This window comes from Balaenoptera ricei, chromosome X, assembly GCF_028023285.1.
Source record: "Balaenoptera ricei isolate mBalRic1 chromosome X, mBalRic1.hap2, whole genome shotgun sequence".
Classification (NCBI taxonomy): domain Eukaryota; kingdom Metazoa; phylum Chordata; class Mammalia; order Artiodactyla; family Balaenopteridae; genus Balaenoptera; species Balaenoptera ricei.
This window is the reverse complement of record NC_082660.1, coordinates 107,598,554-107,620,294: the sequence shown is the minus strand read 5'-3', so window position 1 is coordinate 107,620,294 and position 21,741 is coordinate 107,598,554. Positions and strand designations below refer to the sequence as shown.

Sequence of the window (21,741 nt, the reverse complement as noted above, 5' to 3'; positions counted from 1 at the left end):
TGTGTGTGTGTGTTCTCAGCTCTGAACCTCTTACTCTGCCCCCTCCCCAATTATAAATCCTAGAACAGGGTGCTAGCGCAAGACCCTCGCTCCAAACTACAGAGGAGACCGGTCAGCCCCAGGTTGTAGCCTCCCCCTCTTTCTCTACGCAGTCCTGGCCCCAAGGGGCTAAAACGGCTCCCTGTCTGGCTTGGGAGGCTGGGAGGTGGATAACTAGGATGGGGGGGCCGAGGGGGAGGGAGGAGGGGGGGTCTTGCGCAAGCGCACGTCGCTGCTCGGACCGCCAATGCTGCTGCCTCCCGGAGCAGAGGGAGGCAGGAGACGAGGGAGGGAGAAGAGGGGAAGGGAGGGGGAGGCGGCACTTGGGCTGCAGCTCGCAACCAGAGGCAGTCTCTCTCAGCTCTCGGGAGGGACGGGGAGCGGCAGCGCGGAGTAGGATGCTCTGCGGGGCGCCCTGAGCCTGGGGCGCGTGAAGCAGCTTCGGGGGCCGGGGCCACAGGGCAGCTTTCACCATGCATCAGTCCCTGACTCAGCAGCGGTCCAGCGACATGTCCCTGCCGGATTCCATGGGTAAGTCTAGCCGCCCTGCCTAGGGGCGGCGGCGGCAAGGGGTGAGTGCGCTACCCCCTGGACTGCGAGCGCCCCGGCCGCCCCGAGAGCCAGGGAGCGGGAAGCGGGGCGAGGGAGGGGGGTCCGCGCGCCCCAGCGTCGGGGTCCCGGACCCGAGCCCCAGGGGAGCGGCCCGGCGGGGGCGGGGACGACGCGCGGTGATGCGAGCGCCCAGCTTGCGTCGGAGTATCCCTGCCCCGGAGTGCGGGTGTGTGCGTGTTTGTGTGCGTGTGCCGACAGTCTTGCAGCCGGTGGTAAATCCCAGCTGTCTGGGGATCAAAACACTTCCCTGCAACCTGCGCCTTCGCTTTCCATTAGACGCTCCCTCTTTGCAAAGTCCCCGTCACTTCTAAGAGCTCAAGACTAACGAGAATTAGAAGAAGCAGGGTCCTCGCCCCCTCCCAACTCTGTCGAAGCTGCCCTGAAATTCAGAGCTGCGGTGGGGGGAGGCCTGACTTGCACCTCGCTGATGGGGGGTTTGCGCAACCCTGGGGGATGGGCGGCGGGGGGTGGGGAGAAGAAAGGGGGGGGCTGGCAGGAGGGGAATTCCTGAGGAATCACTCAAGACAGCCCAGCCCTGCCGTCTGCAGCGGCAGGATCAACATTCCTTGAATTCGATTCCTATTTTGCTCCAAATGCCCGGAATTGTGCGTGAGTGTGAAAAAAGAGGGGGGACGACGAGTGAGAGCGCGAGAAAGAAAGCGAGCGCGAGCCCGCGCGTCTTCTGAAGTCGCGCTTTTCCTCTCAGGGTGGAAGGGAGGGGGAGGGGGGAAACCCACTAGCCTGATTTGGTTCAACACCTTTCCTCATGAAAAGTGGGGGACAGCTGCCTCCAGGCACCAACTTGGCTGCCCCTGGAAGCTGCTTTTTGGTAGTTACAAACAAACAAAAATCCCAGTCCCACTCAGCGGTTAGGCACCTTCCCAAGTACTATGATTTCACTGGGCGGAGAAATTAATTTGGAGCCCAGGAGAGCGGGAGGGGATTGTCAAACCATGATCCCACCTAACCTTAAAATTCGCCTCGGATACACTTTAACCAAATCGAACTCTCTCTTTCCAACATACTTTACATTCTGCAAAACCCCTCCTTCCCGAATTCTTGCCATCCAGTCCGCTCAGGTCTTCTCCGAAGAATTTGCGGGAACATCGAGGGGAGGGGGCGGGGAGGGCTTTGAACCCGCTACGTGAGCTCCCTACTGCCTGCAAAAGACCCCGTCTCAACAGAATTCGTTCACCGGAGGGGCCCCAGAAAGTGTTATCTCCTGGATGGTGGAAAGATCCGTATTTCCAGTGGTTTTGCATATTCAGTATAAGAATTTGCTCTTTTTTTATTTTTAAGGGCGTAGTTATTTGCAACGTGGTACAAATGAGGCCAAGGACTCGGGTCCGAATCCAGAACCCAGCAGTACCAGCCCCCCCCCCCAGCTCTCTCTCCCCAACACACGCGCGCACACACACACACACACGCGCACAAGCACACGCACACAGAATGCACTCCTCACCTTGGCCAGCTGTGGCGCCAACGCAGCCCTGGCTCCCCGACGCCAGGCCGGTGCGCGAGGGAGGGCTGGGTGGAAGAGTACGAGGTTTCGGCCGCGCGCATCTCACAGTGGGCCACAACCGCCTGCAAACCCGGCCGCCCGCGCCCGCCCGTCTGCCCGTGCGGGAGTGGGCAGGTTAGGGACCCCGGGCGTAGAGCGTTGCTCCTTGGCACCCTGCTCTGTGGGTTGGGGAACGAGATGAAGAGAGTTCTTTCTTGGGCTCCCAGGGGCCCTCAGCCAATCATGCGTTTCCCGAAAGATCTGCGCAACAAGAAGATGAGTGGGCTTCGCCCAGCCCAGACTCGACACTGAGGGGAAAGAATCACAGATCCCGTATGGACGCGCGAGCCCTCTCCACGCAGCCCGCTTCGTAAAGTGCGCAGACCGAGGGCACTAGCAAATTCCCCAGTCGAGTGGTAACCCTGGGTTTCCAGAGTTTGGACAGGGGAGTCTCCCCGGAGTTCCCTGGCGCTGGTCCCGCACAGCCCAGGCCTGAATCAGCGTCTAGGCTACTTAGGAGCTACTCCCACTTAACTCAGCCCTGGCAACGCCACCTTCCCTTGCATGGGGGGAAGGGAAGTAGAGGTGGGTGGGTTAGTGTTTCAGCCTCCAAGGGCAGCATTTCTGAGGGGATTCCCTCTACTGGCAGGACACAACCGCAGCCAAAACAATAAAATATAAAACACACGGACACACACTGCACTAAGGTGCCTGCACTCTACGCTTGCTGGCTGGCTGGGGCGGAGCAGGCACGTGGCTGGTAATTTGACTCCGGCGCCCCTTCATCCCCTCCCAGCTACCCCCGTCTCCCTTTTGGCAACACCGCCCCCAGGCGCTAAGGCACCTCTACTACAGCGGGGCTCTCTTTCCCTTGCAAGTAACATATTTGTGATTCACCGGTGGCCTTGGATGTCTCCGGTCAAAGAATTGCCCAAAGGGGGGATTTCAGCACCTTTAAGGAAATGTTTGGGAGACTGGCAGAGCCTTGAGGCTCTTGTGTGGGCAGCCACCTGTTTCCACCGATGCTCAAGGCTGGGACTTCTGGGACCCTCCCTGTATGGCAAAGCTGACTCAGGTAAGCAAATCCGAATCGGTTCAAAGATCAGCCCGAAGAATTAGCCAGTCAGCAACAACATAGTGCACAGGACAGGATACTGGGCCTCCATCCTTGCTGCACTCTGACAGAGATTACACACCCTATAATCAAGGGGTGGAATCAAGAACAGGTACTAGGTAGAAAAACAAGTGAGCAGAGACAATCATCCTACCTTCTGGCAACCCACACCTTGGTTCCTGTCAGATACATAATCCTGGAACTGGTGGACATCATATGGGTTGTGGACCAGACCCACAATTACAACTGTAATTGTAGCAGTTATAATTAATATACTTACTGAGTGACGTATCTAGGAACTCAGGGACATGAAATAATGAGTGATTAGAGTGAGCTTGATCAAGAAAAACTTCTCGGAGGAGGTGAATTTTGAGAAGGTTTCAGAAGAAGGGAGGGACTCAAATTCAAAGACCGCAGTGCAGGTGGGGCTCTGACCAGGGAGGGGACTCGGAGGAGGGAAAAGCTGGCTGTATTGGGAAGGGTGGAGACAGCAAATAATTGGGCCCTTCTAGAGCAGAGCATCCTGGTCGTCACGAATCTGGGGTGGAGGAGGGGCACTGCAGAGAGGGAGGGCTGCAGTAGTTCTGCAGAGAGGCTGCTGGGGGCGGAGGGGGGCAGGCAGTGCCAGTGACGGGATTCAGACTCTCCCACTGCTGTTGGTTGCAGGGCTGGCTGTTGTTGTCTAAACAGAAAGATACTGGGCGCCAGGTAGACAGGCTAGTGAGAGCCATTGGGGTTGTGACACTAGTTGGCCAGAAAACTTTTAGATCTGGGGAGCCCTTGGGTGTACCCTATTGTAAAAAACCAATTCCATGAGCGTAGCCCATATTTATTCTCACAGTTCCCCCCTACAGCCTTTTTGATTAGAAAGGAAGTGATTCTGAGATGTTGACTCTTATTTATTCAACAAGTATTGACTGCTCACTAGGTATCAGACACTGTGATGGGCACTGTTTTCACATACCTGCTGCTTTATTGAAGTACCTCATGGTGTCCGAGGTTTTTTTGATATGTTGATTTACTAAACAAAATTGGAGTAAGATGTTCCTGTGTTTACGGGAACATCTAAGGCAGGCCCCGAATTGTACCCTAATAAGAACAGAACTCTACTTCTCCCTTCTTAAATAGTACAACAGCCAGGAAAATGTCCTAAGTAGACATAGACAAAAGCAGCTAAAAGAGCTGCTTTTTGGGAGCCTGGGCCACACCTTTAGAGGACAGGTGCATCTTGCTCTAAGTAGATGTGACTTTTCAGTCAAATTGACACTAAAGATAAATGGAAGGGGTGATTCTTCACTTTTCAAAGGGATTCATTCACCCTGGGGTTCCTCAAAATGGTCAACTCCCCAAGTGCAGCTAGAAGTAATTTCATTTTACACAATTTTAGTCCTTAGAGTGTAAAATAAGGGGTGACTTGGGGGAGGATGTGAGGGGACAGAGAATAGATATTCAACCTAGTGATGGGAGAGTTTTCTTAGGAATTTTATCCCAAACTAATCCTATCTGGAGGCAAGGCCCCTGTGGAGCTGCAGGATCTCTGCCTGGGTTTCTCAACTGACTGGATTTTCAATTCAGGTTCCAAAGCAGGAAAAAAAAAAGATTTTTCAAATGACACCATGTGGTTTGCTGAGTCACTTTTCTGACCTGGCTCCTGTTCTTTTAAGAGTTAGAGTGGTATTTGCAAAGGAGACCCAAGAGCTGTGAATAAGATCAAAAGCCAGTTGGCCGGGAAGGAGCAGGCGAGTGATACCCCGAATTTAGAAAGACTGTATACACACACTCCCCCACATCTAGTCTCTAAGGTGACATGTTTTCCCTGTGAGGTGTTGAGACACTTTTGTGTGCCACAAAGATACCCTTGTTTCCAGATGTTCCCTCACTCTCTTTGGCCAGTTTGGGGTCGGGGAGGGCTAAGATGGTGTAGAAATGCAGACAGGGATGGGGGGCGATGTCGGTAAGTTTATGTTAGAGCCCCTCTGTGGAGCCAACTGGCAGATTCACTGAGAACTGGCTATCATCAAATGGACTTAGGGATCCTGGTTTGGAGGCTCATTTAAGGTCCCTCGAAATCTAGAGGAGGGGTAACTAACCTTCAGATAAACAGAAGAAATAAATCCTGCTCCTCCCCCGCCAACCCTTCGCAGTCTGTGTCTCCTTGCTCTGCTCCTCTGTTTACCAGCAGTCAGCTCCCCATCTGCATCCCAAATAGCCCTCTCACACAAAGGGCCCTGATGTCACAGGTGTCTCCAGCGGTCCCGTTGTTTTTCCCCCTGGAGGCTGGACTCAGGCCCCCCAGGAGAGGAGCCTCGTTTCCCAACTCACTTTACCTCTCCTCCCAGGGTGCGATATGGCGCTTTAGTCTGTGGGTGCCTCCAAACGCTCAAGCCACTTCTACATTTCGATGTAAAATGGTCTTGGAATAGTACCGTATTAGAAATGACCCTGATGAGTCACGGCCCTCACTTTCGAGGCTGACGTCAGGGGAGAGACCGCCAGCCCCTCCCACCTCCCTTGGAGCCTTGGGCAGGGACTGCACTGGGAGAGACGAGATGGATGGTGGGGCTCACCCAGGGTGGCACTCCTGATGCTCTTCTTCCCTCGAGGAGGGGCATCTGCTGGGGGCTGCAGAGCCAGCCACAGTGCCTCCCTCTCAGCACCGTCAGGCCTCCTGGGTCTCCCTGGTTTTCTCGCCTCCCTCCCCCTTCCTTCATCCCCTCTCCCCTCCCTCCCAGTGGTGCAGTCTGGGCAGCTTCAAAGACAGCTGCTTCCTGAGGCTGCAGCGAGGCCTCCCAGAATGGCGGGGTCCTGCGATCAGTCCCAAGTGGCCTCTTTAGGCCCATAAATGACAGCCAAGCCACCTGAGTGGGCAACTCTGTCATAAGGCTCCCCACTAGAGAACTGGACTCTCATAGCAAGTCCCCAGTTGCTTATTTTTATGAGAACTCCTAGGTGGTAACTCATCCCTGGTATTTTCTGTTGAGAACCCCCTCCAGAAAAAAACGCACGCAGAGTGTTGAGCAGTGCTTCATTCCTTAGAAAAAAAAAATTAAATTCAAAAGCAAGTCTAGATACCATTTTTCTATCTGACTTAATAAGCCTGTTTTCGAAAAAAAATATTGGTTTGCACTATCATGTCCGATAAGCACTGAGTGGGAGAATGGGTTTCTCATCATTTGTATTTATGTCACCCTCACATAAGCCTAAACGGTGTAAGTTATAATCCTCCCCATCTACCTCCCCCGATACATATCTTTGTGGACTAATGGCCTCCAAACACTTTATTACACGCATTTGTTATGTGGCAAATCTTGCCAACACACCATTTTTAAAGTTTATACATGAGGTGGCAAATGTCAGAAATAAATGAAAAAAAAAATCCCAGTACCTGGCTTGGTTCTGATATTTACACTGAAAATGAAATTTCATATCTCCAGCTTATGAAAAAACCCTTTTTAGTTGCATATTGGCCTTAAAATATTTTCATTTAATATCTCCACAGTATACTTTCCATCTATCATGTACCTTATAATTTGGCTTAAAAAAGAAACACTTCACTAAGTGGGTATGATACATCTTTTATCGAATGTGTTTAGTTTTGTTTTTATGTAACTGGTACAATTTCTTCTGTTGTTTATTTTCAAACTGGAAACGTATATACATTATTGTAAACGTAACACCTGATGACTGCAAAAATCTAAAGCTCCATCCCTTCCCCATAATCCCACTCCCCAGAGATAACCCCAGTTACGAGTTGAAGTAGGAAAGAAAAACCTTCCTAGTGATTTTTTTCTGTAAGTCCATCCCTTCTCCAGCCGAAATGAGCAATTTCAGTTTCTCTGTGTGCTTTCAGGAGCCTTTAATCGGAGGAAACGAAACTCCATCTATGTCACCGTGACTTTGCTTATTGTGTCCGTGTTAATTCTCACGGTGGGCCTCGCCGCAACCACCAGGACCCAGAATGTGACTGTTGGAGGTTATTACCCGGGAGTTATTGTGAGTATCAAAGGCATAGGTAGGTCTCAGTAGCTTGCTGGCTACAGACATTTGGTTCTACTCTGATGGTTTTCAATTCTGTTTGAGCTTCCGTGTTTGCTCAGTTTTCCTCCTTTATATATCTCTACCTTTATATAGAGAAACAGCTCTGGGCTGGTTTCGAAGAGCACTGGACTAAGACTCAGAAGAATCCCAGCTCCATCCCTAACTAGCAGTGTGATCCTGAGCAAGTCATCTCACTCTTTAGGACCTCAGTTTTCTGGTCTAGGACATGTTACTAATTAGCAGTGTTAACCTTAGGCTGAGGTCCTTTCCTCTCTGGGCATCTGCTTTCCTATATATATAATAGGGGTCACCTGACCTTACCTGAAATCTGAGGACCCTTGCAGCTTGACAGTCTGTGACGCACAGCACTGATCTCCAAAGTCATCCTGCCCTCCTCTCAGGAAAAATATGTGGAATGTTTACTCCTCAAATATGTGTATTTATTCATTTACAAATTATATGCATATTCATAAAACATACAAAAATGGAAGTTCAAAAATTAGATTAAAACGAAATACACTTTAATTTTTAATATCTTCATACTAACACTAAAATTTCAAGGAGTGATATGCACTTCGCATGAAATCTCATTAAAGATAGTGGCTATAAGTCGTTATTTCAAATAGCTTACTAGATAATTTTGAATATTTTGGGCTTTCTTCTCAGATATGAACAGATTGTCATGGGCATCGTTGTTTGTTTTTTTAAAATAATTAATTAATTAATTAATGGCTGTGTTGGGTCTTCGTTTCTGTGCGAGGGCTTTCTCTAGTTGCGGCAAGCGGGAGCCACTCTTCATCGCGGTGCGCGGGCCTCTCACTATCGCGGCCTCTCTTGTTGCGGAGCACAGGCTCCAGACGCGCAGGCTCAGTAATCATGGCTCACGGGCCCAGTTGCTCCGCGGCATGTGGGATCTTCCCAGACCAGGGCTCGAACCCGTGTCCCCTGCATTGGCAGGCAGATTCTCAACCACTGCGCCACCAGGGAAGCCCTTCATTGTGTGTGTGTGTGTGTGTTTTAATAAATTTATTTATTTATTTATTTATGGCTGTGTTGGGTCTTCGTTTCTGTGCGAGGGCTTTCTCTAGTTGTGGCGAGCGGAAGCCACTCTTCATCGCGGTGTGCGGGCCTCTCACTGTCGCGGCCTCTCCCGTTGCGGAGCACAGGTTCCAGCCGCGCAGGCTCAGTAGTTGTGGCTCACGGGCCCAGTTGCTCCGCGGCATGTGGGATCTTCCCAGACCAGGGCTCGAACCCGTGTCCCCTGCATTGGCAGGCAGATTCTCAACCACTGCGCCACCAGGGAAGCCCCATCATTGTTTTTTTAATGTGATCTCACAGTGTGGCTGACAAAGAGCTCACCCTGAGAGTTCCAAGGGTCAGCTCTGTCATTTTCTCACTGTGTTACGTTATTAGGGTCATCTTCAACTCATGGTTTATCAACAGGAGTCTTTCCAAACTCCTTGTCCATTTTCTTGGGACTAGTTTAGTGAAGACTAGATAAGACTATCCGGGCACACGTAAACTGCCCCACCACCAACCCTTTGCTGCTTGGAGCCTGCCCTCCTCCAGAACGATAGCTCTCGCCTTGTCACCTGACATTCACACCGAGGGAGGGCGCCAGTGACAGTCTGTTCATTGAGTATCTGTAACGCGTAATTTCTTTCTTATTCTTTTAAATAAACAAAAAATAGGAAACAAGAGTTCAAATAGTTTCTTTCCATACTTCAGTGGATTGTTTTACCCATCCCCGGGCTGCATGCAATCCACTCTGGAAAGCGCTGAACTCTTTGCATACAAAACCTCATTTTATATCAAATCATCACGTTGTATATGAAATGAAATGAAATATATACCATTTTATTTGCCAATTATACCTCAATATAATTGAGGAAAAAAGAAAAGAAAAAGAAAACCAAACAAAAACCTCATTTGGATCTACACACACTGTTATTGAACCCTAAAACCTAACTCTAGAGGTTGGATCGTATTTTGAATATCAACTAAATAACTTCCCAATTGTAACTGCTAGAGAGCGGGAAGGAAGATTAGGATGGGTTTTTGTTGTTTACATTTTAGGTTATCAGGAAGGGCAGACGGCTTTGTTGCTGTTATTTTGTTTCTTTTCTTTTTTACTCTTTTTTTGGAGTGGGGGGTGTTGGAAAGAGAAGCAAAGGAAGGGGAAGGGATTAAAGATGGATGCCTTCGACAAACAGGCGCCGTGAGTGACCAAGCCTGACGCCTGTTGCCTAGGTCACCGATTCCGCAGTCAGCCTTCTCAATAGCCCTAGCAGGAGTCGGGGCCTGACACGGGGGCCCAGCTGCTGAAGGCCGCCCGCCCTTCCCGGGAAGTTCCTTCGCAGCTCTTGAGCCGAGCCGAGGGCAGGTGTCCCACAGACACCGTCTGGTGCCCTCTGCTAAGCATGTGATGTGAGAACTCACCCGGTCCACTTCCTGTGGTGAGGCAAGAAAACCAGTCATCAGCAGACTTGGCTTTTATTTTTAAACACAAGAGGGGCGGGGGACAGAGGAAGGGGGGGTAAGATTGCATTTTGGTGGCTTGGGAAAGCAATTTATAGGGTCTGCGTGACTTCGTGGGCTTCAGGTAGCTGCATTTAGTAAAAGGTTTCTGACTGATGAGCAAATGCTCAAGCCAAGATTCAGACTCTCCCTGGGTGAGAGGAAGGTATTTTCCATGTCACTTAAGAGTAGCAACTACTATTCATGAACGGTGCCTCTGAACCTTCTCTGTAGAATATCTGCCTGTGGGTGGCTGGGTTGGAATACATTAACAAAGGAAGGAGGGCGCGTGATTGTTGTTACTGGAGTACCTGACGTTCAGCTAGCACTGGAAGTTGAAGCAGTGGGGGCGTGTGTCTGTGCGTGTGCGTCTGGCTAAGAGCTAATATGGAAATGTTAATAGGAGAGCCAGCCCTAGCAGTGTGCCCTATGGTTTAACCTTAATTTTTTTGCTTTTATAGTTCCTGTAGATTGTTTCTTTAAAATGGGTTTTAATTATAGGAAGTGAAGGGGGGAAGACTGCAGATTGAAGAGCAGAAAAATCCATTTGAGTTGATAGGTCAGATCATGTTATAACAAATACAATAAACAACTCATACCTCTGAAACAATAAGTGCCTGAGAATCCAGATTTATCCGGGACTGGGGTGCTTTCACTAATTGGATAGTTTGGTTATTAGAGAGGTAGTATATAAACTCTAAGCCAGTGGTTTCCCACCTTGGTGTGTATTTTAATAAACACCCCAGGGGAGTCTAATTCAGGTGGGTCGGCAACCACCTGGAGAACTAAAACACAATAAACAAAGTATGCTTGCAGTAAAACCAGAATGAGCAAAATGTGGCATTTTCAGATTCCACACTATCAAATTGGTCAGTTTGAATATAAAGACCATTGTATAGATTTGTGGGAAAATGTCAGGTTATTTGGAACTTTGCTGTTTTAGGACTCTGGTTAAATGTGTACACGAGAATTTAAAATTTTAAAACAAACAAATTGGGGAGCAGTTACTAGATTTAAAGACGACTTAAAGACTACTTACCATACAATTCATTTAAATATTGAGATCTCAGGCATTGAAAAATATAATCGTGTTTGCATAACTCTAAGTCATGCAAAACTTTTCTGAGCCATCTTTATTTTGCCAAACGAGATGCCCTTGTACAGTGAGGTGTATTATGATACGGTGTTAGCTACTCTACCTGAGCTAGAATGTGGTATCATCATCCTAAGACATGTATGCAGCAGGCATCTTTAAAGATGTGCTCATCTGTACAGGCTAAAGTGTAAATTTTTAAAAAAATTAAAACCAACACAGAAAGACAAACTGGCTTAGGATTTTTACTGTCCTCGAATGTTCATGACATAGTCCGTTCCAGAAGAGTTCCAGTGAGCTTTCTACTCTGGAGGCCTAAAAAAAGCCAAGAGCCTCAGTTGTATGAAGATGGAAAAGGCAGGGAAGAGAGCCAGCTCCTTCTCTATAGCTCTCTAACCTTACATCCAGGAGAACGAGGCCTCTACATGTGTTTCCCATGCAACCCACAAGATGGAGTTGGCCACCTGATCGTGCTGAAAGCCTTTCACTCTAGAACCTTCTCCCCCAGCTGTTATACTGCTAGGGCCCACACCAGCCTGGGTTTTCTTTCAGGAAAGAAACCAGGAGCTTCTGTCCCCTCTCCCAGGCGGGGGAAGGGGGGGGTCCAGTTAATTGAAAATTATATCAGAGTTGCCATGGGGTAGTAGGAGGCAGAGACAACAGGGGTCATTCAAAACAGTCAATAGGCCAGAAACCTTCTCTAGGCCAGTGTGGCTTCAGCTTCACACGTGAAGACTCTTGATACATCCAGCAAAGTTTTGACTAACTTGAATGTTCAGGAAATAGAAGGAGGTCTGGATAGTGGGATTTTGTGGTTTATTGTGAATTAGGCAGAAATTTTTTCTACCTCTTGTTGAAAATGTTTCTAAAATATAAGATCATTCTAAGATAAAGTTCCTAGCATAGTAAGTACATTTCAGAGATGACACTTGAGTCTTGATTTGCTAGATAAGACTAACCTTCATTGGCTTCCTGTTGCCTCCTTAGCATTGTCATTCAAAGCTCTCTGAAGATGCCCTTGGCCTGGTCTCCCACACCTTTCTTTTACCAAAATTGTCAATTCACAGTCCCCTGAATGTGACTTGGGCTGGAACAGCCTCCCTGTGCTCTCTCTCTCTGTTTATCCAAATGCTCTGTCCTATTCCAACTTAAAGACACAGCTGGGACATTTCTCAGCTACTGGGATCCACAGTGGTGTCTACCATCTTTGAACTCCCTACTGTAGATTCCCTTCCACTCATAGTTCTTGGGAAATAGTCACATTCTGCTTTGTGGGATGTTGGGCTATATTCTCATTTAGCTTTGTTTATACAGGTCCACAATCCCTTTTCTGAACCCTTGGGTCAGATGTGTTTGCAAATTTAGACTGTTTTGTTTTGTTTGAAATTTCAGAAAGATAATAGAGTGCATATATCATATATTATCTAACATCCCAGTGGGGTCTTGAGATATACCCCATAATCAAGCACCTTCATCTTTCTATAATAAACTGTGAATTTTTACACTAAGTAGATAAACATTATAAAATAACCTCACGTCAGTTCAAGGTCAGGTTTTGCCACCAAGTTAGTTACCAAAACCCCTTTTGGTTTTAAGAGCTTTGTTGATTTCAGGATTACAGAAAGGGATTGTGGACCCATTATCTAGTTACAGCTCCTCGAGGCTGAGTCTCGTTGGTCTTGGTATCATACCCCACCCCGCTTCCTGGCCTCCAGATCACAGGTCTAGCAGAGTAGATGTCCAATTAATACTTGTTGAATGATTAATCCATTTGCACCTCAGTCCCAGTGGATGGGAATAGGCATAAATTATAGGGTGCAGCCTAAAAAGAGCTCTTGAATCTGAGTTCTAATGATTTGCCTTTTTTTCTTCTACAAGTGGAGGGCAGCCAAAACAAAGCAAACTGGTTATTTGTTCAGGTAATGCGGAGTCAAGATGGAGTTCCAAAGGTCTGAACATTCCATGATTCCGGGCAGTTCTCGAGCGAGGACCACAGAGCTTACCTTTCTGAGGCCTCAGGAGAGCAAACAGTTGATTAGAAGCAGCTGCCCATTTTCAGGAAATTCTGTTGATTTTTCCTTCTTTACTTTCACCCCCTCAGCTCTTCCTCAAATAGAACTTCTCGCTCCATCCTTACAGGGAACTTCTTCCCTGGGGGGCAGCGGTGAAGGTCACTATTCTGCTAACACTGACCACAAATACAGCAAAGTGTGGCTGGAAGAACACCAGCTGTTAGGGAATCTGAGGGCTCGTCCTGGCCCTGCTGTGAACTTGCTGTAAGAGGGGACGAGTCCATACAATTCTCTAGGCCTCCGTTTTGCTATCTATCAAATGGGAATGATATGAGCTCCACCGAACTCCCTAACATGACTGTGACCAAGGTAGAGGGCAAGCGCTTCTTTAAATTCAAGTGCTTTTCAAATGTAAGGTAGTTTTAGTGATACTGGTGACTTAGTTCATAAACCTGTCATCCAGATGAATGAATTCTTCCAGCGAGGACTCAGTTGATATTAGTTCCCCACCTGGTGAACTCTACCTGTCTTTGACCCCATTTATCCCCTCTGTGAGATCTGAGAACGACCATGTATATGTATTTAGCAGCCTACCTTATGCAGGTCACGCTACGTACATACCTTATCTCATTTAATCCTCACAGCAGTCCTGTGTGGTCAGGACCATTATGATTCCCATTTAATAGATGAGGAAACCGAAGCACAGAGTGGTTAAAGAACTAGCCCAAGGTCACACAGTTTATAAGTAGCAGAGCCAAGGATATAATACAAAATGAATTATTCTCTGCTCCTTCAGCACTTTGTTTCTACCTCGCCTGTGGTCCTTAAGTCACAGTCTGTCTCTCCCTCACTAGACTATGCACTCCTGCAGGGTAGGGGCCATGTCATTTATTTATCTCCCAAAAGTACTCAGTGAGTGTTAGAAAATGGAATGAGTTGGAGTGGAATAGAAATGGAATGGAAGGAAAGGGGAGGGAACTGGATGAAGTAACTGGTTGGCCTGGGATTTCCAGTCCCAGAGCACCTTGTCTTTCCAGCCAATTCCATGAGGCTTCAGGCCACCTCTTCCGGTCACTGCCATCAGAGAGTTATTTGAGAGTGTCAGGAAGAGCGAGTGTCTTTGCTTCCCGTCTTAAGGCAAAGACTGCTGTTGAGGCTCAGAAGAACATTCAGTGAATATCTGTGGAAACAGATGAACTGCTCAGTGAAAGGACTTATTTTCCATGTAAGAAACTGCCCTCTGACTTTCTTTCAGTCTCCACAAATGGCCCAGAGTGTCATAAGCACAGGCTATTCATGGAATTCTTCCTGAAAAATAAAAGCTGTGCAACATATTGGGAGGGGAGATAAGACAGAATACGAAACTCTTATGAAATAGAGCAAATAATGATAGGATTTACCAGCTCAAATCAGGTTAGAGCTGCCCCAAAGTTAAATGTCTTTAAAAATAGTAATAATAATCACTAGAACAAGAACTCGTATTTACTGAGTACTTACTGTGTGCCAGGCCCTGTGCAAAGTTCTTTGACTGTATTATCCTGGCTAATCCTTACAAAAATCCTATAAGACAGCTACTACTATGGTCCCCATTTTCCAGATAAGGAAACTGAGGTTTAGAGAGGTCAGTCAGTTTGTTCAAGTCACACAGCCATGAGTGGAAGAGCTGGGGTTAGAAGCCAGGCTAGTCTGATGACCAGGTTTTAATCACTATACTTCATCACAACACATTTTAATTACATTTCAAATAAGACCAGGCGGGAGACAGACAGTTTAACCGCTGAGTGAGGATGTTCCCAGTAGAGTCTGGGACGGCATGGGTTACACCTTCATGCTCTTCAGCTTCTATTTCTCGAGAGGGGTTGCTGGCTGAGTGGCCCTGCAGAATGAGTCCTTGGAAATTTGTATTCACTCCTTCCCTTCATTCTTTTTCATGCTTGGGTTTCTGAGGCAGGCACCCAGTTCCCCTACACTGCCCCACCAGGCTCCTGCCCAGCCCTTGGGTCCATTAGATTTCCAAGACTTGGTGTAAGGCTTGGGGGCCTCAGACTGAAAGAGATGTCCCTGTGAGCCAAGGTAAGGCGGCAGATGGAAAGCCAGATCCTTAGTGAGGCTCAAGAGAAATGTAACTACATTGCTGGACTTGTGTTAAGATTTATTGGTCCATTCCCACCACTTTTTACTTCTTCCACTTTCACCCCTGACAGCAGCCATCGGTTAGTGATCATTTTCAGCTGCGAATGGCAGACTCAATCCACTAATGGCAGAACTGAGAGCAAAGTGGAATCTGCTACCCCGAGCCATCATCCCAGCCGCTTAGACGGGGAAATTGTTTTTCAGGGTTTTACACTGCCATTTCTATTCACCCTTTAATGAATGCTTTCTGTCCATAAATGAAGCAGAGATGGAAGAAGAGGTGAATAAGTGCTAACATAAATTGCAGTGGGTCAACCACAAATACAGGCTTTCAAAAAAAATAGTTCTTTTTTTTTTTAAGTCTAGGTTAAGGTGCTTGCTGATTGCTAAAGTACTTCCTGGGTTTGATTAGTGTGCCTGATGCATCAAAAATCGCTATTTCAAACCTTTATTTTGTAATTCGTGCATCAGGATAGAAGGTCTCTTTTCAAAGAAAAGATAAAGATCAGAATATCATGCGTACTTTTCACCATTATCCTTCTCTTACTGACTCACCAGTCACATGCTAGGTAATGGATATTGAAATTGATATAAGCAGGCTCTGAAAAGCTATGGTTGACTTTTACTTTTAGCTTCTGGGCGCACGAGTTTCTTTTTAGGTGTGATTCATATCTACGAGGAAAAATTGGCAAATGGTGGGAGAAATACTTTTCTTACTCATACTGTATTTGTGTGAATAACAGCTGCACGGGTTTAGCATCTGTACCCAGGGTATTTTCTGTTATCCTGAATTGTATCCCAGGGGTGGAACGACCGTGTGGTCAGGCTAACCATCTTCCCACGTGCTATCTGTGCCATGTTGCTTTGCAGCTCGGCTTTGGATCATTCCTTGGAATCATCGGATCAAACCTCGTGGAGAACAAACGGCAGATGGTAAGTTTTCATTGCTGTAGAATCAAATTCTTCATCTGAAAAAGCTCAACATTTCTGTGGGTAAGTGACACATTTCTTAAGGTTGCCCAAATTGTGCCACAAAAGAAACAGCTACTTTACTTTTCTCCTAAGCCTCCAGGGAACTTGTTTTAAAGTGACCCTGTGGTATGGGACTTGTTCTCACCCTGCCTGATGCTCCCTCAGTGGCCCAGCTAGTCTCCTTAAGTCACAGGGATGGAATAATCTGGATCTTGCCTTTTGCTTTTCTCCTCATTCGCAAAGGAGTGCGCCAGCCTATCCAGTCAGGCCAATTGTCCTCGCATCGGATGCCTTTGCTTCTTTGATTCCTGCTGCTGCAGCCCTGGCTCACTGGTGACCCTCACACCTTCCTCTCTGATGCATAATCTTGGAGAGGAGTTTTCGCAGAGGGTTCCTGCCTTTTAGGAGATTCCAATCTAGGGGACTTTAATTAACAGAACAAATATATTTAGGGCGCAAGAAGACGAAATGAAATTACGAAGCCAACCTCAAGTATTCCCATTACCCATACATAGTTCAAAGCTAAGTATGTGTAAGGTTGAGAGGAAGGGTACGCATATAACAGGAGGTAAAACTCACCAAGTTCTATGTCCGAATGGGGGCCCGCAAGGGCAGGCTGTTGTATTTTCCTGCTTCAGGCTGAGAAGGGTTCCTAGAGGGCAAGAGAAGATGGTACAGACCGAATTGCAAGCATATTGCAGTTTTATGGGCTTGTAAATCAAGATGCCTGGTGAGTGGTCAGATGGTGGACTGATTAGGCTTCCCCATACAAGTCACTGTGGCATCTAGACTGATGCTAGGGTCTATTTAACAGCAAGTTTAATCAGATAACGTAATAGCTCCAGGGACAGGGAACTCTAACCATGTGTTCTCCCCCCAGCAATGTAGGGAATCGCCCTCAGGGGGGTTCTAATAGTTCTCTTCTTCCATTTCACCTGGGCTCTCCGCTGCCAGTTGTGTTTGCACTTTGGGTTTAAATTATTCAAAATGACAAGGGAGCTCTAATTGTAGAGCTGATCATCGCATAGCTGATAATGCCAATTTCATGACATCTTTCATCCATTATTTACCAACTCTCTGTAGTGCTGTGAAGTGAGATTTATGGGGCGAGGTTTCTGAATCAACTCCCAAAGGAGATCAGTATTACCTTCTAGCCTGTGAGATGGGAGGCTAGCCTCTGAGATGGGAGGCCACCTTAGGGTGGCCTTGACTTTGATTTCCTCCTTCTCCCTGGGGAGCAGCTTAATGCCATGCTATTTCTCTACTTTACCCCCCAAACACCTCAAAGAGGGTGTTTTGAGGGTCAACACGGGCAGATGGTGGGCTTAGGCAGTACCTATCCCTGCCCCTGGTTACGCCTTGAAACACCTACCCCCACGTTGGGTTGTAGTATCGCCCTTGTAATGGAAGACAAATTATTAGGAAAATTTCTGTTATCTAACACGATAGGAGAAGAGGGCAGTCTGGTTCCAGCAAACATTTCTCTTACTTGAATTTTTTCGTATGTACCACAGGATGGTGGTACACAGAGTTGATCAGTTTCAGAGACTTCAACCCTTGTAAAATGTCTTTGACACCTAAGCCGTAATAAGTTGAGTGTTCTCTTTCTTCAGTGGTGCAGGGCCATGTAGGGTTGTGCAGGGCCTCAGAATCATCCCTTCTTCATCATTGCCCACCATGAGGGCTTGGGAAGAACACTGGACTAGGGGTTGGTGGGCACAGGCTCTTCCATAGACTGGATAGTGACCTTGGACACACCACTTCCCCTCTCTGAGCCTCCAATTCCACAATAAATAAAATAGGGGGTGGGACTTCATGATGTCAAAGGTCTAACATTTTTCTGAGTCTGAGAATGGAAGAGCCATGCAGTCTAATTCCTCAGCCTCCTCTTCCTTGGGCGCTCATAGACTCATGGAGTGAATTTCTTAGCTTGCCCTGAAAATGTAAGAAGTGCTTCAATGGCCCCTTCTCCGCGTCCCCCTCCCCCTGCTCCCACTCATGCTGCGTGACTGAAAAGGGCATTCACACTTCACACGGGGTGGCAGGCCAGAGTTCTGCTTTGGCTGGCGGTCTCTTGGGGATCGCCTTGTCTCCAGAAGCAGCGAGAGTGGAAGGCTAACAGACACTTTTGCTTTGTCCCCCACCCCTACTCCCACAGCTGGTGGCTTCCATCGTCTTTATCAGCTTTGGTGTGATTGCAGCCTTTTGTTGTGCCATAGTCGATGGGGTCTTCGCTGCCAGACACATTGTGAGTATTTTTAGTCCTGGGTTAAAGTAAATGGGCAATACAACAAGGCTTCATCGAGCGTGTGTGTGCTGGGTGTGTGCTAAGGGCTGTGAGGGGTACAGGAGAGGGAGGTGACATCACCGGCCTCAAGGAGGTGATGTCAAAATGAGGACATCCCTGGACACACACGGGCATCTAGAGAAATTGGTCTAAGCTGGGCATATAAACTCTAAGTGCCCAAGTGGTTTACCTTGGATCAGAGCAGGCTTCCCAGTGGTGGAGGGGTTGGAGCTAAGCCTTTGTTGACATGTGGGTGAGATTTGGAGAAGTCAGAGACAAGGGCCAGGGGACTGGCTTGGAATTGGTGTTGGGAGTGGGGAGGTAGGGAGAGAGCCGCAGGAAGCCACATGACTTCCTGAGAGCCTTGGAGGTGGCAGTAGCTGACCTCCCCCACCTCCAACAGTGACAAGAGCAGCCCATGAGGACAGACACCCTTTCTAGGATACCTGAACTTCGCTGTCTTCATGGCTGGAGAGGAGTGATGTGATTGGGATCCGGAGAAAGCCCCAGAGCTGGAAGTCTCCAAAACGAGCCCAGTCCTGGAGCTGAGGCGCCAAATGCTTCCTGTTCTGGAGAAGCTGTGCCTCGAGTAAGGCTACTTTACTCCTGAAACCCAAACCTGTGCTCCTTCTTGGAGAAGCCTGGGATTCGGGTCCTTCCCACAGGGCTCCCTGCAGGAGCCCTCACCCCTCGGTCGGCGCTTTCCATCTCTTACGATTCCAGATATCTGGCCTAGGGCCGCCTTCTCCATTGGGCTCAGTAGACAACAGTGCCTGTGACCCATGGACTTTCAGGGTCCCAGAAAAATATGATCATTTCTTTTCAAGTCAGAGGAAAAATGATGAACTTTTAGGCCAAAAAAAAAGTTTTCACACATAATAGAAATTTGTCTTTATACCAATGCAGTCATAAGATATAATCAAAATAAATGAAATATCATTTTCAACAATTTTTAATGGAGGAAGCTGTCCACAAAAGGCAAAAGTCCCAGGGAGGTCATAGTATAGCCCTGATCTGGCCCACAAACCCAAATCGAGAGCAAGCCAAGCAGCTTACTGAGCTGCCACAAAAACCTCAGATACTCATTTTTTCCCCCAAGTGAACCAACATTGAAAATGAAAACATCCTATGAACTAGTTGGAATTATATGTTTTCTAAAACAATTGAATTAGAGAAAAATTGTATTATCAGAATATTGTGTGGATCAATCATATTTTATTCCATTTCAGTCGTTGGCTAATAGTGCAGGTCATCCTGAGGGAGTGTCCTGGGTATGGATGGATCTGGGAAAGGATGATTTGCAACATTATTATTTCAATCCCAACTTGCTCTTGGACTCTCCTCCTAGACATAAGAGTCAGTCCCTCATTTGCCAAGATTAGTGGAATTCCTATGGTCAGTGCTGGCATGTCAGGAGATAATTACTGGGCAGGGGGAAAAGTATGGGATGGAAGAGAGAAGCTTTTTGCCCAGTTTTCTTTTGGAGTCAGAAATATGTCGGCCCCTATATCAGACTCATCCCTTTTGAGTTTAGCTGAGAGAGCCATCTTTTTCTTCATCTTTTTCTTTTTGAAAAGGCAAGTGACACAACAGGAACTTGTAACATCCACTATCCTACCACCCTAACATAGCAATTCTATTACGTATGCAATTTTTGCATATTACCCTCTGAGTATATACCTATTTTTGTAGCATGCTTGTAGACAATCATAGTATGTGTGCTATTTTGTTTCAACAGGCGCCATCTTAATAACAATAATTCCTTGTTTTTGTGTAGTGAATTTAGTGTTTCAGTATGCCTTAACATCTATTATCTCATTTGAGACCCACAGCAATCCTGTGAGATATGTAGGGCAGGTGTTATTATCCCCATTTGACAAGCACTCTTCACTCTGAGGCAGTCTCCATGGCAACGTAGGCCTAGTGGCCAAGAAGCCTGCAGTAGATTTTCATGGCATCATGAGCTAAAATGGCTTCCTCCTTTTCCCTCCTCCTCCCACTCCTAATGTTTTTTTTTAAACATCTTTATTGAGATACAGTTCATGTCCCATATAATTTACCCATGTGAAGTATATAATTCAGTGGCTTTTAGTACATTCACAGGTATGTGCAAACTATCACGTCAATTCTAGAAGATTTTTCTCATCCCCCAAACAACCCCATACCCTTTAGCTATCACTTCCCTATTCCCCCTGTTCCCCCAAGTCCTAGGCAACCACTAATCTACTTTCTCTATAGGTTTCCCTATATTAATTAACATTTCCTGTTAATGGCATCATATCATATGTAGTCTTTTGCAACCTGACTTTTTTTACTTAGTATAATGTTTTCCAGATTTATCCATATTGTAGCATGTATCATTGCTTCCTTTCTTTTCATGGTCTAATAATATTCCACTGTATTGATATACCACATTTTGGTTATCCATTCACAAGTTGATGGACATTTGGGTTGTTTCCACCTCTTGGCTGTTATCAGTAATGCTGCTATAAACATTTGTGTTCAAGTTTCTATGTGGACATATGTTTTCATTTCCTTTGAGTATATACCTATGATTGGAAGTACTGGGTCATATGGTAACTACGTTTAACCTTTTGATGAACTGCCAATTTTCCAAAGTGACTGCACCGTTTTACATTCGCACTGGAAGTATCTGAGTGTGCCAGTCTCTCCACATCCTTGCCAACTCCCGTTATTATCCGACTTTTTAATTCTAGCCATCCTAGTAGGTATGAAGTGGTTTCTCATTGTGGTTTTGATTTGCATTTCCCTGACTCCTAAACTCCTCAAGGTTTTGATCACTGGCCTCATCCAAAGGCAATGGGAGAAAAATCCAAAATATATTTATTGGAAGTTTCTTCCAGCTTCTGAGTCTAGGCCGTCTGTACCTCCTGCCGTTAGTGGCTTGCAGTAGAGCGTTTGATTCGGGAGGTTGGGGTAAGGCTTTGAGAACACCTTTTTGCCTACACTGTACCTGTCCTAAGACATCTGCCAGCCCTCACTGGTACCCAGACAGTTTTGAGGGAGAAGGCTTTATTAATCTATGGTGATGTCTGTTGGCCAGTTTAAATGAAAGGCACATTTGGATCCCAGCACCGCTCGGGTGGGTTAGAGCCAGCCTTTCCTGTTGTTGGGGCCCTTTAACCTCCTGGTGCCCTGTCCTTTGGCTTGGGGGCATATGCGCTTCCCCTTAAGACCTACCTCCTGACCCCCCTCTAAATGTGTCTCATTCCTTCTCTCTCTTGTCTCCAGTTTCCTTCCTTTCCCCTCCCCGAATATAGCAATTAACTAGCTGGGAAAATCCCTTTCCCTCCTCGTGCCACAGTCTCTCCTCTTCCACCTGGATGTGATAGTAACTTAGTTGCCTCTCAGGGTTAACATGAGGATGGTATGAAATAATGGGTGTGAACGCGCCCTGAGAGG

The 21,741-nt window shown here is 47.1% G+C and overlaps 1 protein-coding gene across 4 annotated transcripts in view; it reads left to right on the top strand.

Annotated features, from left to right (window-relative positions):
- The first annotated feature begins 422 nt into the window (after window positions 1–422).
- Window positions 423–21,741, top strand: part of TMEM255A (transmembrane protein 255A) — a 47,287-nt gene continuing 25,968 nt past the window's right edge. For all 4 annotated transcript variants that reach the window (XM_059910348.1, XM_059910347.1, XM_059910350.1 and 1 more), the window contains exons 1-4: window positions 423–570; window positions 7,117–7,259; window positions 15,930–15,992; window positions 18,190–18,279. In XM_059910348.1, coding sequence (XP_059766331.1) covers window positions 513–570; window positions 7,117–7,259; window positions 15,930–15,992; window positions 18,190–18,279 — 354 coding nt within the window. In that variant the 5' untranslated portion in view covers window positions 423–512. The remainder of the gene's footprint in view (window positions 571–7,116; window positions 7,260–15,929; window positions 15,993–18,189; window positions 18,280–21,741) is intronic.